At 37.0% G+C, this 25,245-nt stretch overlaps 1 protein-coding gene across 4 annotated transcripts in view; it reads left to right on the top strand.

The window, feature by feature from the left end:
• The window catches only part of LOC121314985 (protein CBFA2T1-like), a 59,843-nt gene that overhangs the window by 30,035 nt on the left and 4,563 nt on the right, over positions 1-25,245 (top strand). For 3 of the 4 annotated variants that reach the window (XM_041248801.1, XM_041248805.1, XM_041248804.1), the window contains exons 2-10: positions 8,995-9,132; positions 10,698-10,927; positions 12,139-12,228; positions 14,879-15,060; positions 17,245-17,495; positions 18,822-18,916; positions 20,242-20,443; positions 20,971-21,039; positions 23,614-23,804. In XM_041248801.1, the coding sequence (XP_041104735.1) occupies positions 8,995-9,132; positions 10,698-10,927; positions 12,139-12,228; positions 14,879-15,060; positions 17,245-17,495; positions 18,822-18,916; positions 20,242-20,443; positions 20,971-21,039; positions 23,614-23,804 (1,448 nt within the window). The remainder of the gene's footprint in view (positions 1-8,994; positions 9,133-10,697; positions 10,928-12,138; positions 12,229-14,878; positions 15,061-17,244; positions 17,496-18,821; positions 18,917-20,241; positions 20,444-20,970; positions 21,040-23,613; positions 23,805-25,245) is intronic. The other variant, XM_041248802.1, reaches the window with a different exon arrangement.

Below are 25,245 nucleotides of genomic sequence, written 5' to 3' on the forward strand. Positions count from 1 at the left end.
TGCCATAACCACAGAATTGCTGTGTTTTTGTTCATGTATGGATTTTAATTTACAAGCATATACCATTTAATGACACAATTCACAAAATGGTGTATATTTTTCTGTTCTCAGTATTGTCATTGCTTATATTAGGCAATTCAAGTTATTCTGTATTATTGAAATGCTTTCTTTGGTTCATACATTTTAGTATGATAGGCAAACAAGTGAAATAATACATTGAACTTCAAAAATTAATTATACATTATTATAAACCAGAAGTGATGCAGTGTGCAGATGTCATCTTGTAAAAGTGTTCCTATAGTTGCCTCTGACAGTACCCTGGACTATTCCATTGAAAGAGCTATTAGTGACCGTGGCCACTGCCGTACACAAAATGACACTGTTCTTATTCAGAATGCTCTTGCATTAGGTCAGACCACCCCTTACAAAAACTCCTGCGTGCCAGATGTGACTGCAGACTCTTTTTTCAGGTTTTAGAAAAAAAAGGGGTTTGTTTTCAGAATCTGGTTCTACTTAGTACATCTCCATCCTGAAGCACATTTCATAAATTGTCTACATATTTTTCTTAGTAGAGAACTTAACTGGCTATAATTTTTAACACATGGCCCCTGTCATGTGATATTTTCAAAACACTTGCAGACAGGGTCCCAGCAGAAATAAACCATCATCCTGCCGCCAGGCTGGGTTTTTTTTTTTTTTTTTTTTTTAACTTTACAGCATAGCTGTGTTTTCCATTTAGCTGGGTAATTATTAGCCCACATTTTGGTGTAGTAAAATAGCATTTCACTGATGTAAAACATGAACCTCTTTATTATCTGTTGAAAATTGATTTGGCATTTACAGCCGTGGTGTACTTAACTCCTTTTACCTTCGGAGCTCATATGTGGGTGATTGTTACAGGAGAGAGAAATGAAATTGCCACCGACATAGAGCTGTTAATGTTTTAGATAGCAGACTGCAATTTGCAGTTTTAATGCTTGTGTCAAAGCTGAGGAAAGTAGCTCTGTAATCACAGATACGGGTGGAAGAAGGGAAGGGTGGAATTGCAAGCATGAATTAAATTACAAAGAACATGCTGGTTTAATTGCAGTGTTTTCGCTAGACACTTTCCCAGCCTTTTTGGCTTCAATAGGACCATATCTCTACACAAACTGGCCTATTGATGTCATGCTGTGTGTCCAGGCACATCATCTGTTCAGGAGCCTTTTTTGCTTCAGTATGGCATCCTCTAGTGCTGTGCATTACACAGAAGGATACATACAGTATGGTACTACAGTAGCTGTTGAGGGGGGACCCCCACCCCCCCCCCCGCCCCCCACCCCATTGTCTCAGGTAACAGAGTCTAAAGTATACAAAAACTGTGAAGACAGTTCCTTATTGTACCCTCTTTTACAAATAATAATAATAAGTGTTTTAAAACATAAAGAGTAATAGAAACCTTTTTGGGTAATAATCATCATCTTTATGATAAAGAATTTACCCAAACCCCTTATTATATATATATATATATATATATAGATATATATATATATATATAATATATATATAGCTATAAAATCACTCGATAAACAGTGTTGTGTATTTTACTTATCCATTCTCCACCTGAAATGTTAGATGTTTATACGGATTTAGAAACATATGAATCGCTGTAAGTATATGGTTTGTATGTTCATTATTAGCTCTGCGATTAGTTGATTTATATAGCAAGTTGTGTATAAAGGTGTTTATATCAAAAGATGGCTCCAATGGGTTCTCTCCTATAAAGAAAGAAAAATATATTTTATTATATACTACAAGAGACATATACTATTTTACTGGGCTCAAGCAAGCACATGAAGTTTAAACAAAAAATAGCTTAGTGGAAGATATACTGTAATATTCAGCAAACATATTTATTTATTTTTTTTAAGGTAAGAAAAAGAATGCAGGCTTTTTAAATATTAAACTGTACAGGTTGTTCGCTGCCGCATCTGGTAACCCTTGATTGAACACAGCCTGCCGCAGTCCCATAGCCCTCACCTGATTTGATAGAATGGAATAAAATGACTCTTTGCACCACCTGGCGCAGATGAGGCAGCCCTGGAGGAGCTCTGCTTGGGAGCAGACAGGGACAGTGCTGAGAAATGTGGAAGTCTAAGAGGAGGATGACATGGATTGCAGTTAGGAAGAAAATACAGAAAAAAAAAAACCACAGAGCAGGGACAATAATACATATTCCTGACACGCTGAGGTTTGATGGGACATGTACTGCCTACTGTTCCATCTGGTGCTTATGATTGCATGGCATATTAGAGTGCCGCAAGTTCGTAACGTATTCAGGGTGAGAAAGCGGCGCTTGCATGAGCGTCCCCATCTCTCTGAACTGCTGCACTATTGTAATGATGTGTTCTCTCTCTATCTCACTCGGTGGGCGGTGGGTCCCTTCTAAGTTACAAACTGTTGGCGGGGCCACAGCAAGGCCACTGACGTCATGCTGATAATGTCATAATTAGCTACCTTGGCACAAACTCTTGTCTAGAAGAAATGTTAACCAGGTTAATTTTTAGACAGCATTAAAATATGTGCAAACTGGTAAAATGAGGCCTGTGTTTTCTGTTTAATTGAATTTAAAACCTTCTTTTGCATCCAGGTTTGTGTTTTGTTTCCAGTACCAGTTACCTATACAGTACCTCCATTTTGTGGATTATATCATTTCATCCTGTTCAGATAGCATGGAAAAATGCTTCACAGACATACACACATGTGTTAATAAAATATGTACCCTGTACAGAGAAAGAGCGGCTGCATTTGTTTAAAAGAATACTTTATAAGGGCATAATAACTCTTTATGATCAAAGCAATTGCAGAAAGGTTGAATACCATAGCTGTGATTGAATAGCACCCACATTCTAGAAATGCAGGGCTTCCATATTTGGCAGACTTTGTGCAGTGCTTTTTTTTTCTTTCAGTAATACAAATGTTAAATGACACCTAGGCTTTCCAGTGTATAGTTTTAAATCATGGAACCAATCTCAAACCTCTCTGCTAATTACAAAGCTAATAACTACAAAACAGCAGGCAGGGGATTGGAGGCCGAATTGCAGACATTTTGCAGACATATTGCCTACCTAGCTCAAGAATGCTCAGAGCAGGGTTCTATGGATGGGGAGTATAGGTGTAGAGAAAGAGGCCAAACTAAGGGATTCAGACAACCCCCTCCCCCACCCCCTCTTAAAAAAGGAACAAATATATTGGGTATCAATCAGACTGAAGATAACATTTTGAACTAGTGTTTCCTTCTTTTTGTTTCTGTTGGTGAATTTAAACAGTGTCATCAGTGTTGGAGTTGATAATGCTATTCATTTGCTGCAGCTCAGCTCACTGCTCTGTTAACCTACGGCAGAGGAATGTGTAGAAGGCAGCGTGGGTACATCAAGGCTCTTTTTAGTAGATCATTATAAGATTTCTGAAATGCCTTGCCCTTCCTCGTTATTCTCCATACAACACCCAAGTTCACCTGGCAGAGTAGTGTACTGGTAGTTGCTTCCTCTTGCTTAAAATATTTGGTTTTAAGGTGATTATTTTCTCCCACTGTCATAAAGATAGGCTTTATGACTGTGGTTGGACAAGTTCAGGTACTATGTGGACATTTAACAGGTTTATTAACAGCCCTTTAAAAGTCTCTGTAATACAGCTTGTGAGCCCTAGTGTCAGGGTTATCACCTATGAAAATACCAGCTGAATAATAACTGAAGGGCTGGTACTGGAAAAAGTGTGTCTTCTGGTTCCATCACATAAGTATACATTGCTGTGAATCTAACAAGTTGATCTGTAATCTTGCTGTAAAAAATGAAAAGCAGTTGGAGCATATGAAGTTAAACTCTTTTGTGCACTCCTACTTACATAGGGAACTGCAAGCTCAGTTAATGGTGTGTCTAAATTGCTTATGCTCTCCTCCAAACATAACAAAAAAAACTCTGGATGGAACATTGAAAGCGCTCTGTGATTCAGCAGTAAATTACTTTGCCATTCCAATAGCTATCTTAATGTTATCAATAAAATATGTATGCTTTGGTTCCACACATCATTCATATTCAGCACAAAGGTGAAAGGGCATTGCTTGTAGACTAGGGAGCATATTAATCTAATATTTATTGAGACAAGCCACTCCACTCAGTTTTATATTGAAAAGGAGTTGTTTTTCTTTCTCTTTTTTTTTTTTTTTTTTTTTTTACAAAGGAATGAAACTACATTACATTACCGATATGTCTAAAGAATGATAAGCCACACAATTTGGTGGCTTTCTCATTAAGGTCAAAATGTTCCACAAGCTATTTGAAATCACAGTCTTAAAATGTTGTTTAATATTCCTATTGCAGTACAATTGCATGCATACTCAGGGGTATTCTGACCACCACTGCTCAATGCATCAGGGATCTAAGAATATTTTAGTTTTTATTTTTGTTCTAGCTCTACTTCTGTTCTGAAAAGGATCTAAGGGCCCTGGGAAGATGCTTGTTTGTAACACTGCAATCTTAAGGGCTTGACAGTTTTCCAGTCAAAAAGACTTGAGTATTTTATAGCTTTCTCATACAACTATTGTCAACTGGGTTTTCTCTATATTAAATGTATGTTAAAGCTAGTATTAACTGGTTTAACCAAAAACAAATGGCCAGTGTTTTCACATTGCTAGTTAGGTATTTGCCGTTGCCATACGGAAATTACTTTAAGGTAACTGTTATTGTAATTTTAAAATAGATAAAGTGTTAAGCAATCACATAAACAATTATGTAAAATAAAATAATACAATTGAGTAGTTGGGTTTTGGACAAAAACACTAAACATGTCTACTTTTCAATATGTTCTGGAGAAAGCCTGTTTTCATTTTGTTCTTCATTAGCTATTTTCTTTTCTCTCTCAATGTTTATTTTTTACAGTATAATGTATAGATGGTTTTAAAAAGGTTGACAGACACAGCAGCTGGTTTTCTAATTTGATGTAGTTTAATGTAGGATGGGCCTGTGCACATTTGTGTTATGCTCTCCTTTTATAAAAGTTTACCTTGGTACATTTGTGCAGCAATTTTGCTAAAAAAATCATTTCCAGTGCTTTACTGTACAATCAGCAATTTTCCTTGCTTTCCTGTGCTTTATCATGATTGCCATATTCTTTGTTTTACTACGCTTTTCTCTGATTTTACCATGGTAAACTGCAGTATACCTGTTTCATGGTTAAATTTGTCCAAGCAGGCCAACACCTAGTTGTATACATGAATTCAGAAAATAAAAAAATTCAAAAATACAAATTAAAACTTTTAAGGTTTTTGCAAAAACTTGTTTTCTTCTATAACAAGCACTTATCTACAGTTCAGTGCCATGTTGAGAAAAAGACACTCAAACACTTCTGCCATGAAAGAGAGATTAAATAAAACCTTGATATAATGGAAAACAAATGACAGTGAGCACTGCATCCTTAAGCCATATTTTCTAAATGTACTTCAAATTCCACCAGAGGTTTTTTGTTTTGTTTTTTTGGTGTGTATATTGATTAAGACTAGCATAGTGTTCCAGCATCCGCACAGCTGAATGAGTTACAGATGGTCCTGACTTGTTTCATTCTGAGGACCTTGTGGTAAGGTAGTGTTGCGGTCAAGGCTTGGTCAATGGCAGGAAAACAGACACAGACTCGAATACTGTAGTTTAAGGCGGATAAAATAAGCACAGAACAAAAACAAACAGGTTTTAAAGAAAACACTTTTCAATGCTTCAAAAACACCCAAACTTCAGCTATCTTTACATATCCTTACTACTGTTCAGGCTGAGCAATCCTCTTCACTAAACCACCACTCTCTCTCCAAACAGACATTTCTGGGATAGTCACCACATTGAGTGTTTTCTCTTCTAGGCTGTCCAATAAAGTCTGTTCTTGCTGTGCAGAAAGGGACTTAAAAATGATTGAGTACTTTATGTTTAGTGTTGCAACTCTTAATTTTAATTATTTTGTTGAAGCCAGATGACAACCAATAATAACAACTTGGGAATCAAATCACAGTTGGGTCTTCTAATTGCAGTATAAAGGAATCCTGAAAGGTTGCTTAGTGTCATTTATTTGGTTTTGACATGAAAGAAAACTTGCTATGATTCCAGTACTCATTTGTTGGTAGACCCAAGAAGTCAGTGTTTTTATTGTGGTACTTGTGAACTTGTGAAATTTTTGGGGGTCTCATCTAGTCCTATAGTACATCATAAAACCACCATCATAACTAATGCAAACTGGCAGCTGTTTATCTGTTTCCCAAAAAGCGTGCTGGACGTTGCAGCCCTTATGCGTTGATACGTATTCAGCTGGAGAATTAGGTCCTGACATTAAGTTAATATTTTTCCAGTTATAAATGTAATAATTCTGTCTGCAAGTGGCAGATTCCAAAATGTACAACTGTCCTTCCAAAATGAAAAACTTGATTCGGACAGAAAATAAAAGCACAAATAGCTGGTGGTTGTTCTGTGGTCCCAATCAGAGGATACAGAAAGGACTGGAACAGATTCTTGTCTATTGGAGTCCCTGTCAGCCTGCTCACATGTGTTTTGAATCTGGTGTGGAGCCTGCTCTCTGTAACAGTTCAGCGTGAGTGTAAGTAGAATGGAAACCAGATGAACCAGACATTCCTGCTCTTTATCTCTTCCCCTAGCCCTGACAAGACTCCCTCCTGGCATATCAGAGTTGCTTTCCTGTATTTGGGTAGGGCCCTGTGCTGGCTACATCACAGTGGCTTGAGTTCAGCCATGTCATGCAGTGCTGGAGGCTCCCTGTCCGATGTGCTCAAGAGAGTAGCAGGCAGTGGGGATGAGGAGAGTGGGGCAAACCTACTGAGGAATGCAGACAAGGCTTTTGAGGAAATAACATAGGCACACACTGTGGGGCTAACTGTTACTATAGGTATAAGTACAGGCAAAGGCATTGTAAATGCTCTACATACATTTAAAATAAAAGTGTTTTAGAATATCCAGAATATCCCTTTATTGATGTTGTGCCCACATGCCAATGGCTGCTTGTTCTATTCAATAAGGTTAGCCAGTGCTCAGCATTTTAAAAGGTTAATGCCTTTTATGTAAAAGCACACCCCTAACCTGTTTCAGGTGATTGTATACTGAACAAGGCACCATTTACCTTACCGACACAAAATGTCCCACGGTTCAGCAAGCTCAATTCTCTTTTTGTCCCAGTCTACAGCATGCCTCCTGTTGCCTGAATTGGATTTGCAGCCTGTATACATCCAGTTTGTGAAGCAAGATGAGGATTTAATGCTGTAAGGTGGCAAGCTGTTCACATGGGATGCGTATCCAGTTCAGGGGGCCAGACTGCTACGCAAACACACCACCCAGGGATAATTACTGTCATGCCCACTGGTGGTTACATGTGTTACTTGGTCAGGTCGTAGGATGTCATGAAAAACGGGGTCCCTGTCATGTAAATGTAACCATTTCAAAGCCTCCTGCTGTACACAGCGCATGTACCACCTTCAGCATTATTGCCCAAGCTTGCTTTTTTCTTCAGTCCATTTCTGTGACAGCACAGTAATTTTTTTTTTTTTTTTTTCAAAGGTATTTCAAGTGGCATCATTTTTTTTCTGGTTGATGAAGGTGGAGCAAGCAAACTTGTAAAAAAAAAGTGTTCTACTATCAGTTCATTTGTTATCTTATTTATTTTATTCTTTATAGTATACTTATTCTTTACAGTAGTGTGTGTTGCGTTTTTTTCTGATGCAGCGTATGTATACTATAGGAGGTTGTGTGTGTGTGTGTATATATATATAATATATAATATATATATATATATATATATATATATATATATATATAAATTAGACATGGCACAGATGTACCTGTCTACCCACTACCCACTTATTTTACCATTACATTTTTTACTTATCTTTTTTTTTTTTTTTTTAAACATACCATTGCTTTGAGAAAGGTATGTTAATTAAATCGAAACACTGGGCAACTAGCTCTTCTGAGAAAAAGAATAGCTACCTAAATCTGTGCTGTGGGAAAGAAAGCTCAACTGATTATCTAAAATGTGTTTTTATGTGAGCTGCACTGTTGCTGTACTGAGCTAATCTTTTGTAACCACAAATATATTAATGTACTGTATTTCTATATCCATTTCTGTGTAAGACACTGACATTTGTTACCCTAGGCTTATCTTTCTAGTTGACTTTAGTTTTTCTTTTTACTTTTTAGATTCTGTGAGGAATTTTCCCACTTTTCACCTGAAGATTAGACTTTTGTGGTTTTTAAAAGCTAGTGTTGTGTATATGTATTTTAGATTATCCTATGAAAAAAGCTATCGCCCAAAAACCTTGTTTATAAACCATATACTTCGTGCTTGAAAGAGTCTATAAATAACTATGTAGGTACATTGTAATTAGGCTAGTATTAGGGATGTTTTTTATATATATATAAATGATAACATGTCATTACCAAATATTTTACTATGTTCATAAATTAATATCGCCTAAGAAGTGGGCAGCAGGTGGTACAGTTGTCAGCTAATACAGCCCCCACCAAAACCTCACCTGTAGAGCAGAGCATCATGTTTTTCAGTCCAGGCTGTCATTAGGGGATTCATTATCATCCTTTCTCTTCTCTCTCCCTCTCGTTTGTTATTATTAATATTAGTATTGCTCTGAAATATCAGAGGATTGACATAGACAACTGTGTTCTGGGGCTTTGTTTGTACCTTTGGCCGCATCTGCCTATAGTGTGGAAAAGAAGGGAATGATAATCCAAGCGCTTTCCTAATGAGACTGTGCCATCTGAGGCTCACCTTTTTACAATGCTTTGATTAGGGGTGTAAATCTGAGACACTGTATAGCCCAGACACTTGTTATATTATTGCCTCAAGTGTTTTGTTTGTGGTCTGGGTTCTCTTCTCTATCTTTTTTATCGACTGTTCATCCAGATATATTTTGGCAAATAATTCATGTGTTTTTATTGATCTTTCTATCTGTTCCAGATCGCACTGAGAAGCACTCCACAATGCCAGACTCACCTGCTGATCTGAAAACACAATCCAGGTTGACGCCACCAACAATGCCACCTCCTCCAACCATGCAAGGCGCTCCGAGGACTAGTTCTTTCACCCCAACCACATGTAACTATCAATACTTTACACTTGGTATAGGGGGTTTAGGGGCTATTAAGAAATTTCCTTTCAAAACTAAGCAAATCTGTACTTTTCCCCTATTCGGTGTATTTTTTATTTTTTTTTAATTTTTTTAATAAGCTGCTTGTTTGGCATTTAGCAGCCTCGAAATCTACCAGCAATTATCAATTCTGAATGCTAAACAAAGCTGCCACTTTGCTGTTACTGTAAATAATTGTTTTATTGTTCAGCAGTATTATGGAAGATGGAAACATACATTATGGTGTACAACACCAAGGGGTACATGTATCAAGATCGACCAACTCAGAGCTAAATGCGAAAATTCAGACACGCATCACAAAACCACCCCCACTCAATGGCAAACTTACTAAAAGTTAATTTACTTTGTTCAGTTGATTTCATATATGCCACTGAGAGCATTTGAATGCATTCAAATAACAGACTGCTATGCAAATATATACCCCCATCAATTAAAAAAGCAACATTAGCACTGTAAACAGCACACAACCTGTACAATTGCAGATTCAAGTTTTTATAATCAGTTGACAAATCAGATCCTTAAAACCACATATTTAGTTCTACAAGTCATTACGTGACAGCAGTGTGGAACATTCGTTATAAAGACACAAATACAATACAGTAATCCGGTGCGTATCTGCCCATCACATATCCGCCCTAACCGTTTATCCGCCATGATCAATCTCTTCAGCAACGAAGTGTATTATGGAACAAAGAACGGTATTTCAGAGATTGTAGATCCTTCCAAAGTTTTTGAACACTGTATTGTATGTGCTCTGTGCACTGCCATTGCTGGTAATGTCACGTGAGCTGTCCAGTGTGTTGATGTGTAAATAAATCCTGTTCGCTTGCGGGGTGTATCAACTTCAGCCTCCATCTCAATCTCCTGCCTTAAATAATGTCACCAGCACATCTGCAGACTTTTGGCACCAGGCTAAACATGTCACACGCTGCAACTCGCCGCACATTTAGCCACACTTTATACAATGTTTGCGAAGTGTAATACAGTGGCAGGCGCTACATTCTGAAAATGGGGACTTGCTGGTGCGAGGAGGCAATTTCTATTTTGTTTTTCCGTGGACCCCCTGTGATGTCCACTGGTTTAGAGGGATTAAAATTATCTTTAATTTGGAACCAAAACCATTTTTCACAAAGGGGGTTTCATTTCTGTTTCTGTTAGCATTAGCCAACATCATAAAACCAGGGAGGATTGAGATTGAGATGTGTTAGAACAACCACCTCTCAAGGCACCTTACATTGCTTTGTTTAACCATGTCTAATGCTTTGTCCCCCATTTATCAGCACTACCATAGAATCTCGTTTAAAAATAAAATATACATTTATTTGTTTGAGCTCAGTCCTATCCAGATGGGGTCAAATGTCAGACGGGTACCTATTGTAAATACTGTGCAAAATGTTTACCAATGTTGTTTATAGTACCTTGTACATATGCTGTAATATGATGTTTTGTGGCCATTAAGTGGATATGTCTCCACTGCTGTAGAAATAATTCCCTTTTCTTTTAATTTGCACAGTAACCAATGGCACCAGCCACTCGCCCACAGCATTAAACGGTGCTCCGTCTCCCCCTAATGGTTTTAGCAATGGTCCCTCCTCATCGTTAGCCAATCAGCAATTGCCACCTGCCTGCGGCGCACGGCAGCTCAGTAAACTCAAGAGGTTCCTCACCACACTGCAGCAGTTTGGCAACGACATTTCACCCGAAATCGGAGAGAGGGTGCGCACATTAGTGCTAGGGCTTGTGGTAAGTCAATACAAAAAAAAACCAAAAAAGCTATATTTATTTTAAGTACTAGTAATGGTGCTACTCTTATGACAGGTGTTTAAAGATAAGTACAAATAAAAACATTTAATATAAAACACTCAATAGTAGAATATGTAGAAATATTGAAAGACATTGACAAGCATTCTGACCACAGTTCCTTCTCAATGTCTTTAAAACATTTAAATAGTACTAGCAAGTGTTCGGTTTGCAGAACACATGCTAAGGATCCTTTGTAAATGCAATACATTTTTTTAAATAGTAAGTCTATACACATTTGTATAACTACTGTGTCATCTTCCAACTGAAGGAATAGTTATTGTTTAGTAACAGTATATAGTATTGTAGGGTTCCAGGGGTAATCAGGACAGGATCATTATAATGGCCAGACGCTGTCTTTACAAGACATCACAATTGCCACCCAGAGCCATAATCTTCAGTATGTCCTCTTGATTTCCTTTATTGCCAGTCCTTCGCCCTGCCTAATTTTCAGTTTTCCTTCCTTTATTAAAAAAGCATGACACACTTAATTAGAGCTTGCAATCCTAAAGAAAAGCTCAGGAGACTTCCTAGCTGTCACAATAAGCTTCTGCAATCTGTGCGAACAGATGTAAGGGTATCGTAACAAAAGTTAGGTTTGGGAAATAAGGCAATGTGGTTTTTTTTTGTTGTTTTTTTATATTGTTCCTTTTAATTGTGTGTGTGTGTGTGTGTGTGTGTGTGTGTGTGTGTATATATATATATATATATATATATATATATATATATATTTTTTTTTTTTTTTTTTTAAAAGCATATGTTATTGTATGGTTAAACTGATAAACTAGTCTAAGATGCAGATTTGGTTTTAAATTAGAATGCAGACTATACCAATTGTACCAGCACAACAACACCAGCCCTTGCATTTCAAGTTACAGATTAATTTATTTTTATGCACATTTTCCCTCTCCAGACAATGTTATGGGATGTATTTAATATGAGTATACCCAAGAGAAAGGAGGAATCAATATACTTCACTCAGCATCACATATGTTCACTATTAAGGGTCCTACATTCTCAATCATGCTTCATGCTACAGGATATGACTTAGCTTCCAATCACTAATGCCATTATAACAGTCATAGAATGTTTTTCATATGTATTTATGTATGTATCTTTTTTTTTTTTTTTTTTTTTTTTTTTTTTTTTAATAGAACTCTACCTTAACCATAGAAGAATTTCATTCCAAACTGCAAGAAGCTACGAATTTCCCACTGCGACCCTTCGTCGTCCCATTTCTGAAGGTATTGCACAACTCGCTGGTCTGGAAACTATTTAAACAGCACTGTACCTAAGTCACAGATGTGCATATTTCTACTGATTTATTTTTTCTTTATGAGAGTGAATGAAAGAAAGAAGTAAGCTAAAATGTGTAGCGTCCCCATTCCCCGAAGCACTTTATTGGGTACATGACCTTGTGGGTCACGTGGCTTTGAATTTCTCATTTTATGTGATTTTATTTTATTTTTCATTGTTGTTGGATTTTTATAATCTCAAATTACTGAACCATTGTGTCCAGTTTTGTTCAAGGTATAACGGAACAGGCAAGAAACAGTTTCCTCAGATTTGATAACGCTGGGTCACCAATTGGGATCTTGTTTGAATCAAAACACAAAGTCAGATGAATTAAGGTAGTTTAGTTCCTCAGAAATATATCACAACAGCCACTGAAATAAAGTTTGCACTTACTGTTGTTTCTTTGCGGAGGGCTATGACTGCCCCTCCACCAACCACTCACAGTTGCCTTCATGCAGGGTGCACCTTAGTCCTAAATTCACTTACAGTAAATATGTTGATGAAAGCAACAAAGTGGCCACAAAATCATAAAAGCAATAAATAAAGTATAGGTGGTTACTACTCTATCCTGCTTTCTGGTCAGAGTTATCACCACACTACACATGATAATATTTCTGCCTGGAGCTAAGTGAGGAGAACAGTTTCTGTGACTGTCATCATGCAGTCTCTGTTTCCTTACTGAAAGCTGTCTTCCTTACACTGTGAAAATGACTCCCTTTAGGGTCAAGCTGGCAGTCTGCGAGAGCCTAAGAAGCATTCAAGGACACCTTTCTTTCAGTGCCTCATGCCATATGGTTATCATATCATTTAGTTGAGATGGTTGGCAATCAAAGATGCAACTTCTTTTTTTCTTCTAATTTTAGGACTTTTTCTCAAAGGGGACGTTAATGACAAATACCATATGGTTGTGGGAACATGGGTCTTAAGTGCATTCAAACGCAGCTGTACCAATATGCATTATAGGCTTGTTTTCATTAGGCTAATGTAACCCACAGACCCTTTTTTTCTATTTTGCGTTTATGGAGAAACATCTAAACACCATTCTAATTACCTATTCTCACACCAGAATTGATGCAAACAAAATTGCTTTGTATTACCATATTCTTTTTAATCTGAAAAGCCTGTTTATATAGTCGATACATTTAAACCGATTCTGTGAAAGCTTGTCATTCTGTATCGTCAATACAAGAAAGTCTGGCTTCAAGGCATAACCTCCGAAAAAGAAAAGAAAAAAAACAACAAACCAGATTGTTAACAATCATTTATCTTGTGCCAATTGTTCAGCCTTTGTGTGCAGAATCTGCGCTTTTTAAACAGTTTGGAAGTAAGTTTGGAATTTCAATGCTTATTGAATGTTATCTCAAAATGCAGAAACGGACATTTTAACAGCTCTGTAATGTGTTTTTACATGGCTTAATAAAAACAGCTACAGGAGATCTGCTTTTATTAATGCCTGGTGGGCCTGTTTTTTTTTGTACTTGTTTTGCTTTGACATATATTTGTAAATTAAATGACAGAAAAATGTTGTCAGTGGTAAAGATTGCATAGAAGCATTCAAAAACATCTGTATGCAAGATGTTGAGCTTGTGATTACATTTTTCTAATGCTCACTTCAGGAATGCTTTGCTTTGAGATTACTAGATTAAAGCTGTTTCCTAAGCTTTAGATGTGCCATTTAATTACATGGAATTACAAAATGTGCTGTATTTAAAAAAATATATATATATTGTGGTTGTTTTGTGCAGTTTTGTTAATGCTAGGACTCTTTTTGATATGTTGTAAATTTTATTTTTAAAAAGACCAGTAGTAAACCCCATGCTGTGTAACTAGGTGTACTGTAATGACCATGAAGGCCCTTCATTAGCACTGTTGGTCATTTACACCCAGTATATATTTTTTTTCTCTCTCGGTTGTGTGACAGGTTACTATACTGGTTACCCAGCCTGCCATGTAGCATTGAGAAGAGGTCTAGTATCTCATGTGAAAAACGTCTACCCAAGCCATTTTCAATTGGAACAAATACTAAAGTGTGTAGGTGGACAACTGCTGCACTATCTTCATTGTATCTGCAATTTAATACCACTATGATTATACTCTAACTTAAACTAATCAAACTGAAGCTGTACTAAAACTAAAACTGGAACTAAAACTTCCAATCTAATGTACTTTTACTGCAGTGATATACTGACCAGTACCTTTATTTTTCAATAAACCAAATAAACAAAGGAACGGGCCATGATGTAAATCTTGTGCCCTGTAGCTGGCCAATTATGTTAGCAGCGGTATTCTTCATTTAGTTGTATTTCAGCGCTGCTAGAGCATTAATCTACACTTAAAATGTAGTTTGTAGTTATTTTTTTTCAGTTGAACGCATCTTCAGTGCATTTAAACTACAATTGTTTTTCACTAATTAATTCTAAGCCAAGACAAAGACAGTGAATACAACCTATTCATATTCACTCAGCCTCAAAAACATACCCTGCACTTATACTTTAGTTCCTGAAAAGGCTCTGGAGTCTTGTAGCTGGGCAGAAAGAGCAGAATGTTTTGCCAGCATTTCCTCATTGGTTCGTGTTTGTGTCACGCTTCTCCTCCCAGGCCAACCTGCCTCTACTTCAGCGGGAGCTCCTGCACTGCGCACGGCTGGCCAAGCAGAACCCGGCCCAGTACCTCGCTCAGCACGAGCAGCTGCTGCTTGACACCAGCACCACCTCACCTGTCGACTCCTCCGATCTGCTGCTGGACGTCAACGAAAACGGCAAGAGGAGAACACCCGATAGGTGACTTTGCTGCCCTAGATTTTAATCCCTAACCCCCACACTGCCTACCGTATCTCAGACAAACCCTCAAGTCCATTCAAGTCATGTTCTGCTGCCTCAATGTTTAATACAATGGTAGTAAAAATGTGTAATTTGTCTTTTGAGTGATTTGTCATAGTATAATGGTGTTGTTTTGTTCTTTTTGCTGTTAGTTTTTATTTTATTTATTTATTTATTTATTCTACAAGGCCCGTGTGTATAAGGGTTTGGGTTTTGTGAATGTACTATACATTAGTTGGTGTGTTTGTGTAAGAGGTTCTTGTTTTGTGAATGTACTGTACATTAGTAGGTTTGTTTGGGTAGGAGGATCTTGCTTTTGACAGAGCAAATTAATCTCAAAGAAAGACAGAAAGGATACTCTTGATTGCACACCTATGTAAAGAGATAGATAATTAATTAATAAAAGGTAATTTAATACATTTTCCAGTATGCCACATTGTATAGGGTTTCCATTGTGTCCATGTCTGTAAATGACAGGTGACTCATTAGCTCTAGATTTTAGATGTGAAGGCTGGAAAGTTTAGATTTCTGATTAGGGCTACTGTTGAGATTCTGTGCCTGAGAGCTCTGCTGACTTTGCTCCAAGTGGAATAACTGTAGAATACATAGCTTACTCTTAATATAACTACATGCACCAGCAGAGCCCAAAGTTACACTTCATTGCTTATTTAGTAAACTCTAACACAAATATCAATGTGAGTGGGGGGAAGAAAGAAAAACAGACTTTCTGTTTCTGGGAAATCTGTGTTCTACGTCCTAATTTCTGTTTTGAAAATCTCGGTTCCATGTACTGAACCTTGGAGCCTGTGGATGGCACCACAGAGAAATATATATGAAAACTGAGATGTTTTGGCTTGCCTATATATATATATATATATATATATATAATATTTTGAAAATTCTATCCATTATATTATATAACTATAGATATGGTATATAAAAAATTTTATTCGGTCAGTCACAGTGTCACAGTCAAATAATAATAATAATAATAATAATAATAATAATAATAATAATAATAATAATAATAATAATAATAATTCATTTCTTTAGTTATTTTACTTGTTTTGTGAGAGTATCCAGTTCAAGATTCTGGTTTTAATTCTTAGCTGACAGGAATGAATCAAATTCTCATCTACTATGAATTAATATTTTTTCGGTGTTTTGTTTTTTTTTTTTTTTTGGGGGGGGGGGTGTTTTGGTGCATATGGTCTGCTATGGATGAACAGTCACAGTGAGATTTCAAGTCTATTAAAATGGCTCATTAAAAAGTTCAATCTGTTTCTGTAGTAACATTGGGAACTATCCGTCATTAAAACAGTGAAAAACGTGACATTTGAAAGAGAGCAGTGTTTTACAGCTGCTTGTTTATGGAAAGTCCAAGTGGTGCACTGTTGGTACTAGTTTTGGATCCCGGGGATGTCAGCAGGGCTGGCATACTTTTACACTGAAACGTAACAACCGGGTTTAAATGCTGAAACTGAACAAAACACACAGCTTCCATTTAAATCCATCGCAATGGGTAAATTGTATACACAGTACAATAGATTCAGTTAAGTTGTACCTTGCTATACTTGTTACATTCTAAAATTACCTTCCACAGCAACTGTACATGAAAAAGTCCTTGGAGGATTAGGGTCCATGTCTTCGGCACAGCTGAAAACTTTTAAGTTGATTTGAAGTCTTCATTTTCCTGACCTAAACAATACATTTACTTTTTTCTTTTTTTTTTTTACTGAATTCAGCAAACAACAAAACACATGTTATAGCACGACCCGTTTTAGGTAGCTAAACAGTTCTGTGTCTAAATACTGTTACATTGCTTCCAGTAAGGATGTCCCTGACATGCATACTTTTATAGACACAAATACCGTTTTATTATTCATTACACAAGGTCAAGAGTGATACAACAGTTAAGAAGGAGAGTGATGTATAACAATATGAAAAGCAAGGTCAACTGCAAAATTATTGTGGCAGTTTTTTTTAGTTTTTTTTTTTTTTAAGTGGCAATTATTTGCTTAAGACCGGCAGCACAGTCCAGAACATTCATTAATGTTTTTCTCAACAGGGAGTGTGTGTTAAATTCAAATGCCAATACCCTGTGTGTTTGACTGTCGTTTGTTTATTTTCATTCTTTTCATGCAGAACCAAAGAGAACGGCTTTGATCGAGAGCCTTTGCACTCAGAACATCCCAGCAAGCGGCCCTGCACTATTAGCCCCAGCCAACGGTACAGTCCAAATAACGGCTTAACATACCAGCCCAACAGTCTGCCTCACCCCACACCGCCTCCACCTCAGCACTACCGTCTGGATGACATGGCTATCGCTCATCACTACAGGGACTCATACAGGCATCCCAACCACAGGGACCTCAGGGACAGGACCAGACCTTTGGGTAAGGAACAGGGGAAAGATATCCAGTATGAGAGAGACACTACGATGAGCAGGAACAGGGAGAAGCCTTCCATGCAATCCACTTGAAGAGGTTATTGCAGATTAAAAAAATAGATGCATCTTACACGTTGTGTACTTCCACTTGTAGGTCAAACGTGTAGTTTTGATTTCCATTTCCATTACAGAAATCTCAGTTTGCATGTCATATGTTCAGTGGTCTTGCACTTCTGTGGCCATTTCACTTGAGTGACTTATATTTTTGAATGAAAATGTTCGCTATAAAGTATGCCTTTCAAAGCTGTGCATATGAGGTCTACATAGCAAAGGGAAGTGTCCAGAAAGAGCTATAGAATTATTTAATCCTCTGTAATACCTTTAAGCAAGGTCCCAGGGAAGTCAATTGGAAGTGTACCAAGAAAACACAGTGCCTACACCTAACTCTGGTTTAGGGGCATCCGTGAAAACAGAATGTTGATCATGACTTTCTGCATCCAATTGCAGCAGACTAGGCTCACTGTATAGCCAAAACTCTTGAATGGCCCTGAATGTTTGAGCTCAGTTCATTATTGATAGGGAGTGGAGTTGAAAGCAGACCGTGGAGTATAAGCATTGCCTGCAGCAGCTGAATGAGAAGCAGCCGTTAACATGCAGCAGCTGGGGGAAGGGGAAGTAGAAGTGGACAGGCAGACTTCCAGCTGCACCTGTCCCACCTCCCCTGTTCTGGCAACTGCACTTATTGTAAGACAGCAGTGTCAGAGAAGTCCTCTGAGGGGTCAGGCAGGAAAAATAGTCACAAAATAATAATCAGTGCTGAATGAATAATCAGTACATAATTGGGCCAACCAGGGTTCTCAGTTATTTGGTAAATGAAGAGATCTTAGTTTTAAGCTGCTGGGTAATGTAATGTATTGTAGTCAGATCTTGAGTTGGGTGATCTGCATTGTTTCTAGTCAGGAAATAATGTTGCCCAAGCTGCCCACTTGCTTTCAATTTGACTCCAGCGGTGCCTGGAGATACAGATTTGCGAAGTTCATAACAGACTACATATTCGGTTTAGAAAAAAAAGTAGTAGAGAGAATGGGTTTTCCTGATGATATATGTTTATTATTACTTGACAGCCCCTTTGTGAGTGTAATGGGCTGAGACTTGCCAGTAGACAGAATTGGAAAGTAGAGGTATTTGATGAAGAATGGAAGTGTCGGGTTTAGTGTAAGTGATGAGAAATGCAGAGACGATCATGACTCACTTGATGGATAATGGAAGGAGAAGAAAGGGTTTCCAGTCGAATGGCTTACAGTGAGTAAAATCATTTTTCCATTCTTGACAGGGATGCATGGCACGCGTCAGGAAGAAGTGATTGATCACCGGCTTACGGACAGAGAATGGGCAGAGGAGTGGAAGCACCTTGACCATGTAAGAAAAGTAATAACATATTTTATTTCTCAGAATATATATTTTTATGCATGTGATAAACAAGTATGCTTATAACTCTGTTTGGATTACTACATGTTAAACTAAGAAGGGTAGTTAGATTACATGATTTACTGTATATAGTCAGACGGCATACAAAATATGTATCTGTATATATTGCTATGCACAGACTTCCATATAAAAAAAAAATGATTTATTAAAGACAGTGAACTTGTGAAGGGTCCTTATGGTATATTACAAGTAAAATATACTGTCAACATGGCCAAACAATGATATCAAATAATATGAGAATGGTTTGCAATTTATCACTAACTGCCAGCACTCAGTTTAATCTGCATAAACTAAATTATCTGTAGCCCAGCAAACAGAATGTTTTTCACTGTTTCGACATGGTGCTTGATACAAACTGTGTGTTACAAATGCTAACATTTTTCCAGGAATTCATTTCCAATGACTTCAGCAATTAAGGCTTATAGTAAGCCTTACCATAATAGTCTGTAGTATAATGCAAACAGAAAGATGTGCATGTGTGTGTCAGATTTGTTTAAGCTGAGCTATTCATCTGCATGAAACCTCATATGCAATGTATGTTTAGAGAGCAGTTGCTTTTCCAGTTTACCTCTGTCACCCTGCTGAGTGATCCTATGCAGTGCAGCTGGGAGAAATATGATTGGAATAACTCTGATGTCCAGCTGGTGGCTGCTCTTGATCAGCTGTGAGGAGACTCAATCATTTGACCTGGCAGGATGAATGGAAGCTGTACTAGAGAGGGACGTTACAACACCCCACTTTCCATCCACACTCACACACAGACTGTCACAACAGTGGCATACTATCTACAAACAGATTTAATGAAATTGTGATTACCTGAAGTGCCACAGTAATACTGTGCCCCTCCTGGTATCTTAAATAATATGTATATTAAACAGTCCTGATTCAGGGTTAATATTAATTTTAATATGAATTTGATCAGCAGCACAACACCTTAGCTTTTGGCCCACTAACACTTACAAACTAACCCACTGAGTAAAATAAATAATCTCAGTAAACAATCTATTTGGGTTTTCTTCTTTAAATGCAGCAGTCCATGGGGATGAATGTTAATAAACTAAACAGTAGCATATCTTAATACCACTACCTTCACATTTATACAACTTGATATTTTGCAGATCTTTACTGTATTGGTATTGTCTTTCGAGATAAGAAGGAATAATAAAGAGGTAAAGGGTGGAAGTACCTGTGTCACCAGAACCTACTTTTGTGCAGCAATATTTCACGCAAGTGCTCAGCATTCTGTGACATTGTTCTGTCCTCAGTTGCTGAACTGCATCATGGACATGGTAGAGAAGACGAGGCGCTCCCTTACAGTCCTGCGGCGATGTCAGGAGGCAGACCGTGAGGAGCTCAATTACTGGATCAGGCGGTACAGCGATGCTGAGGACCTCAAGAAAGGGACGAGCACCAGCACCTGCCACTCCAGACAACAGAGCCCCGTCAACACAGACCCCTCGCTTCCAGGTACGTGGAAAGCAGCTCAAAGGAATGTTTTTGGTCAATACAGAATTTACATGGTCAGATTAATGATAATATCCATTGTTTTTGGATGTCATTGTATCCATGTTTAGTCTCCAAATAGATCTGCACCCTCCTAGTCCAAGCTATGAATGAACCGCACATAGTTATTTTTGTTTCTTTTTTTTACTTGGTTGTCTCTTTACAATACAATTCTATTCTTCTTCTCATGTTAAATATATTTGCTATGTACAATATGTGCAACAAGCCTTTACGTCTAATAATATTTTCAAAATAATATACAGCACCATCTGTTGCCAAAGGTTATTACTGTAGTTCCTTTCATTGGAATTGGAATTAGCACACTGTCACCATGAAAGCAAATGTAATAGTTTTTTTTTTTTTTTAACTTGGCTCGTGCCTTTCCAGTTTTGAATTCGTGATATGTTTTAATAAAGGTTACTGCCATACATGGCCTATTATTAATATCACTGTACCTACATGCTCTGAACAGTCTCTTGAATGTTTTTCAGAAGCTCACCGTGAACTCCTTCACAGGCCTGCCTCTGCATATGTGCCGGAAGAGATCTGGAAGAAAGCTGGTGAGAATGACATGTGTGCATGTTCTGTTTGAACGGGTATACAACACAATTAATGCAAGTCACGATGGATTCACTCTGTTGCAATGCCAAATGAATAGAATTTTTCAGGCAGTTTTCCTAACAGCGTTTGGAGGGTGTAGCTTGAAGAAACTTTTAGTTAAATGGTATAAACTTGCAAAAACTTCTCAGGACCTTATTAATCTGTAGATTACTGTACGTATATGGTTGCACTCTTAGATCACAGGAAGTTGGGCTGCTCGTTGTTCCCAGGGTCAATAAAATCAATACAGGTGGCAGGGGGGTTTCTAAACTATGGAATGCACTACCTCCATGTTTTAGGGAAGCAAGGTCTGTGGTTATTTTTAAATCTAAACTTAAAAATGTTAAACTTAGTGGTTTTAATGCAACATAATTGCTAGCTTTTAATGATGATGATGATGATGATGATGATGATGTTGTTGTTGTTATTGTTGTTATTATTTTATTATTATTATTATTAGTAGTAGTAGTAGTAGTAGTAGTAGTAGTAAAATTAGTATTTTATTGTATTTTTATGTATTTATGTACAGTGTCTTGTGGTACTCCGGTATGAAGGGTCTAGATAAATGAATAAATTAAATAAATAAATAAATAAATATTCTACAGCTATGGCCAACAGTTTTGCATCATCTAGAATTTTAGAATTAAGATGTCATTTAAAAAAAAAAAAAAAAACTAATGAACTTAATTTAGATATTTATTTAACAGCATGTATTCCAATAAATTACAAAATGATACCGTAAAAAGTCTACTGGAAGCCATAATAGTAGTACAGAATTTCATGTTAGATTTTGAAATGTCAAATTTTTCAATTTGTTAGTTTTTCATTCAGTTTATGGAAAACTACAGAGCAGTATGTAATTCAATGTTAATGTAACATTATTCAGAGACGGTTTCATTCAAAGCAAACTTAGTTCATTCTAATTCTACCTCATTTAATTATATATTTACAGAAACAGTATACAATTCAGTGTGAATGATTCAGTCCCTAAAAATACAACAACTCTGTTATATAGTTGCAGCTGGAATCATGTGAAATAGCATCTTACTGTAAATGTGATAAGCCTTACCAATTTAATAAAATACAAAGCTTGGACAATTTTAAACAAGTAAAAACAAAACAGAAGTGCTTTCAGCACATTGTAATCCACTTCCAGGGTCACGTCATGATTTATCAGCACTTCTGCCACATGGTGTCATTTACAAATAAAATTAGTATGATCACATCTGTATAAAATAAGCACTTTATTCATCATTTCTGCAAACCTGCAGTGGGCCCCCAGACATCATATAAAACCAAAAGCAACCTTGGGAATACAACACCATAGCTTAAATCATGTTATCATGACAGCTGACCCACATCTAGGTTCATAATAGATGACACTTTAGATTCAGAAAGATATCACGTTGCCCTGCCACTTTATCTACAAATTGTAAAATAAAATGCCTTTACTCTGAACAGAATGTAAGCTATGTAACAAGGTGTCAGCTTTAGTCAAATATTATTAATCCTAAATGCAGATAAGCCTTAATTTAGACTACTTTTCAGTTTCATAAAATTGGTAATAAAAATCAAACTCTGTATGTATCTGTCTCCACATGCAGATGTATTTTTCAAGTGACTGGAGAATGTTTGCAGTTGGTAATAAATATTCAAGCACCTTGCAAAATGTCCTACCAATTCTCTTTACTGATCTGCATGTGCCCTTGGGACTAGAATAGAAATGCATAATTTAAATATAAATTGCCTGATTTACATATACAATTAGTCAAGCTGCAGCTTTGATCGTAAGCAAAAAATTATTGTCCTGTGTTGCCACTTAGATGGAATTTTAATTCTCCTTGAATATTCAAAGTAAAATTGATCCAAGTCACCCAATTCAAGGGTATAAAGGGTATCTGGTGAAAATCAATTGATAAATTGTGTCTATGATTTTACAAAAGTTTTCGCAAAAGCGGGGAAAAAAAGAATATATATATATATATATATATAGTATATAGATATATATATATTAAATATATACAGTACTTGTTTAATTTTCTCATACAACTGTATCAAAGACATTTCTTGATATTCTGTAAAAGTTTTTTTTTGTTTTTTTTTTTTTTTTTTCAAACCAAAACGCACATTTCAAATGAACGGACATCTTATTTTTGTTTTGCTTTACTCGAAACGCACATTTAAATTGAACAGCACATTTAATTAAGGTACTTTTTAAGTGGATTAAACAATTAGGTTCAAACACTTAATTAAAACACACTGCAATTAGTTTTAATAGGGTGTTAATTGGTGCTGGATTTGCCAAGTTAATAATTACCGCTTATTTAGTTTTCAATTAATCATCGTCATTTTACTGTGAATAAAAGAGGAAATTATTATGGATAAATCAATTCAGGAGGGTAGTTGCCTTTGTTTGTAGTTACCGTGTAACAGGAGTCACAAATTGTATTCTTTTTTTTTTTTTTTAGTCTCCTGTCACTTTAATCCATAATTCTTACTTTGACACTAAGTTGTTTCCTCACATTGGTTTTCAGAGGAGGCGGTGAATGAGGTGAAACGGCAGGCAGTGTCAGAGCTGCAGAAGGCCGTGTCAGAAGCTGAGCGGAAAGCCCACGAGATGATCAGCACAGAGAGGGTGAAAATGGAACGCACCGTCGCTGAGGCCAAGCGACAGGCCGCAGAGGATGCGCTGAGCGTCATTCAGCAGCAGGAGGACTCCAGCGAGGTGGGGCTCCCCTCTTGCACTCACTTCTGAGACAGGCAGTTACTCTCAATCCTAATTTGCACTGGGCCCTCTTAGAAAGGCTGTGCTCAGGAGCCCAACACTGTGAGTGTTGTAGCCTGACCTTGTTTTCCTGGCAAAAGCATTTTGAATACTTCAGTATACTGAATATGAGTATTCTGAATAACTTTTCATAATATTCTGTTTCTATTATATGCCTGAATTTCCATATACTATGCAAAAAAGTTTGGACAGACAAGCACAGAGATTATGCATACACAGATATATAGAATATAGTCTTTACTTGATCAAGTACTTTGACTAATTCATTATAGTTATGGAAAAACCCATAAATCAGACTAATTACACTTTATTTTTTTTTAATGTGCAGTCACATCAGTGGAATTTGTGATCGGAGTCTTCCAAACAACCACGGACTATCAGTGTGCAAATAAACAAAGTGAATATGGGTCCTGTCTGGTACACTGGAAAATATCTTGTATCTTGTATAATTTTATCACATGTCAGTAGCCTTAATATTTGCCCATCAAATGCTTTAACCTTTCTTTAATTTATTTAATTGTTTCCTTTTTCAAACTGTAATTCAGGTGATTATCTTTGTTCCTTCCACAAAAAATAAATTTTTATTTAAATAGCAGTATTTCCTAAGGTCATTCACTTTCTGTGTTAGGTTTTAGAATAATACAAAGTCTAATATACCCAACTTAAAGGCAATTGTATGGTTCAGATGGTGATTCCTGTAATAAAATGGTCACTTCCTCTGTTTAGATCAACGGTGGGGTTCAAATCACTAAATAGGACCCTTTTTACGTAGCAGACTCACTGTTAGATGTTTCAGTTTGATTTGATTAAAGTTTTTTTTTTTTTTTTTTTTTTCTCTATAGCTGTTAGCATCTTCAGAGGGTCATTAGGTGCTCAGTGAAAAGCTGTGTCTCTAATTAGAAGTCATTACAGACCTTGTATGATGAAGTGCTGACTGGGCATAGCAGACACAGTCAATATGGAAGATTGCAAACTGTATTACGACCATTTAAAGGTTGGAATAGAAATAGAAGACAAATACGCCAGGCACTTTTAAGCCGATTCTGAGTCAGCTTAGGTTTTTTTTTTTTTTTTTTTTTGTAGTGTAAATGCAGCCGTCCCAGGTTCAGCCGTCCTAAAAGTGGCCTGCTCCAGAGGGGGCTCTGTGACAGCTTTGGTCAGCTTTTTGGTCTGCTGTGAACGCAGCAGTCCCTGAGACGGCTCACGTTTGTCACGCATACTCGTGGTCAGCCTCCTTTGTCAAGTCAAACAGGCACAGACAACAGCAACAGGAGGATGGGATTGTTACTCGGACAATAACCAAAAAATATCTTTGTCAGAACGCTGAGTGAGACGGAGGCAGATATTTGTATATTTGTGCTATGTGAATAAACATTTAATA

Source organism: Polyodon spathula, chromosome 4 (assembly GCF_017654505.1).
Source record: "Polyodon spathula isolate WHYD16114869_AA chromosome 4, ASM1765450v1, whole genome shotgun sequence".
NCBI classification, from domain to species: domain Eukaryota; kingdom Metazoa; phylum Chordata; class Actinopteri; order Acipenseriformes; family Polyodontidae; genus Polyodon; species Polyodon spathula.